The sequence below is a fragment of the Antrostomus carolinensis genome, unplaced genomic scaffold (genome assembly GCF_000700745.2).
Source record: "Antrostomus carolinensis isolate BGI_N321 unplaced genomic scaffold, ASM70074v2 scaffold23607, whole genome shotgun sequence".
NCBI classification, from domain to species: domain Eukaryota; kingdom Metazoa; phylum Chordata; class Aves; order Caprimulgiformes; family Caprimulgidae; genus Antrostomus; species Antrostomus carolinensis.
Window position 1 is genome coordinate 1,083 of NW_010327091.1, and position 349 is coordinate 1,431.

General features: G+C 57.6%; 1 protein-coding gene across 1 annotated transcript in view; it reads left to right on the forward strand.

Annotated features, from left to right (window-relative positions):
* Positions 1 to 349, forward strand: part of LOC104527956 (nidogen-2-like) — a gene marked incomplete at its 5' end in the record, with an annotated part of 3,435 nt that overhangs the window by 428 nt on the left and 2,658 nt on the right. Inside the window, one exon of the mRNA XM_029085916.1 lies at positions 4 to 68. Within this exon, the coding sequence (XP_028941749.1) occupies positions 4 to 68 (65 nt within the window). The remainder of the gene's footprint in view (positions 1 to 3; positions 69 to 349) is intronic.

Below are 349 nucleotides of genomic sequence, written 5' to 3' on the forward strand. Positions count from 1 at the left end.
GAGCGGCGGGTGCTCTTCAACACGGAGCTGGTCAACCCCCGGGCCATCGCGGTGGACCCCGTCCGAGGGTGAGCAGCAACATCTCCTGAGGGATTTTCACACGGGGCTTCACAAGGTGCAAGAGTCAGACCTTGGACCACACGTGGTGGTGCCCAGGCCCCCATCCTGACCCTGGGAGCAGCTCTCCTACGTTGCACAGCCCGTAGGAGGGATTGGCTCTGTTCCCTCCCTCCTCTTTTGTTTAATCTGGAATTAGATGGAATCTCTTTTATTGCATCTGGAATATTGTGTCCAGTTCTGGGCCCCACAGTTCAGGAAGGACAGGGAACTGCTGGAGAGAGTCCAGCAC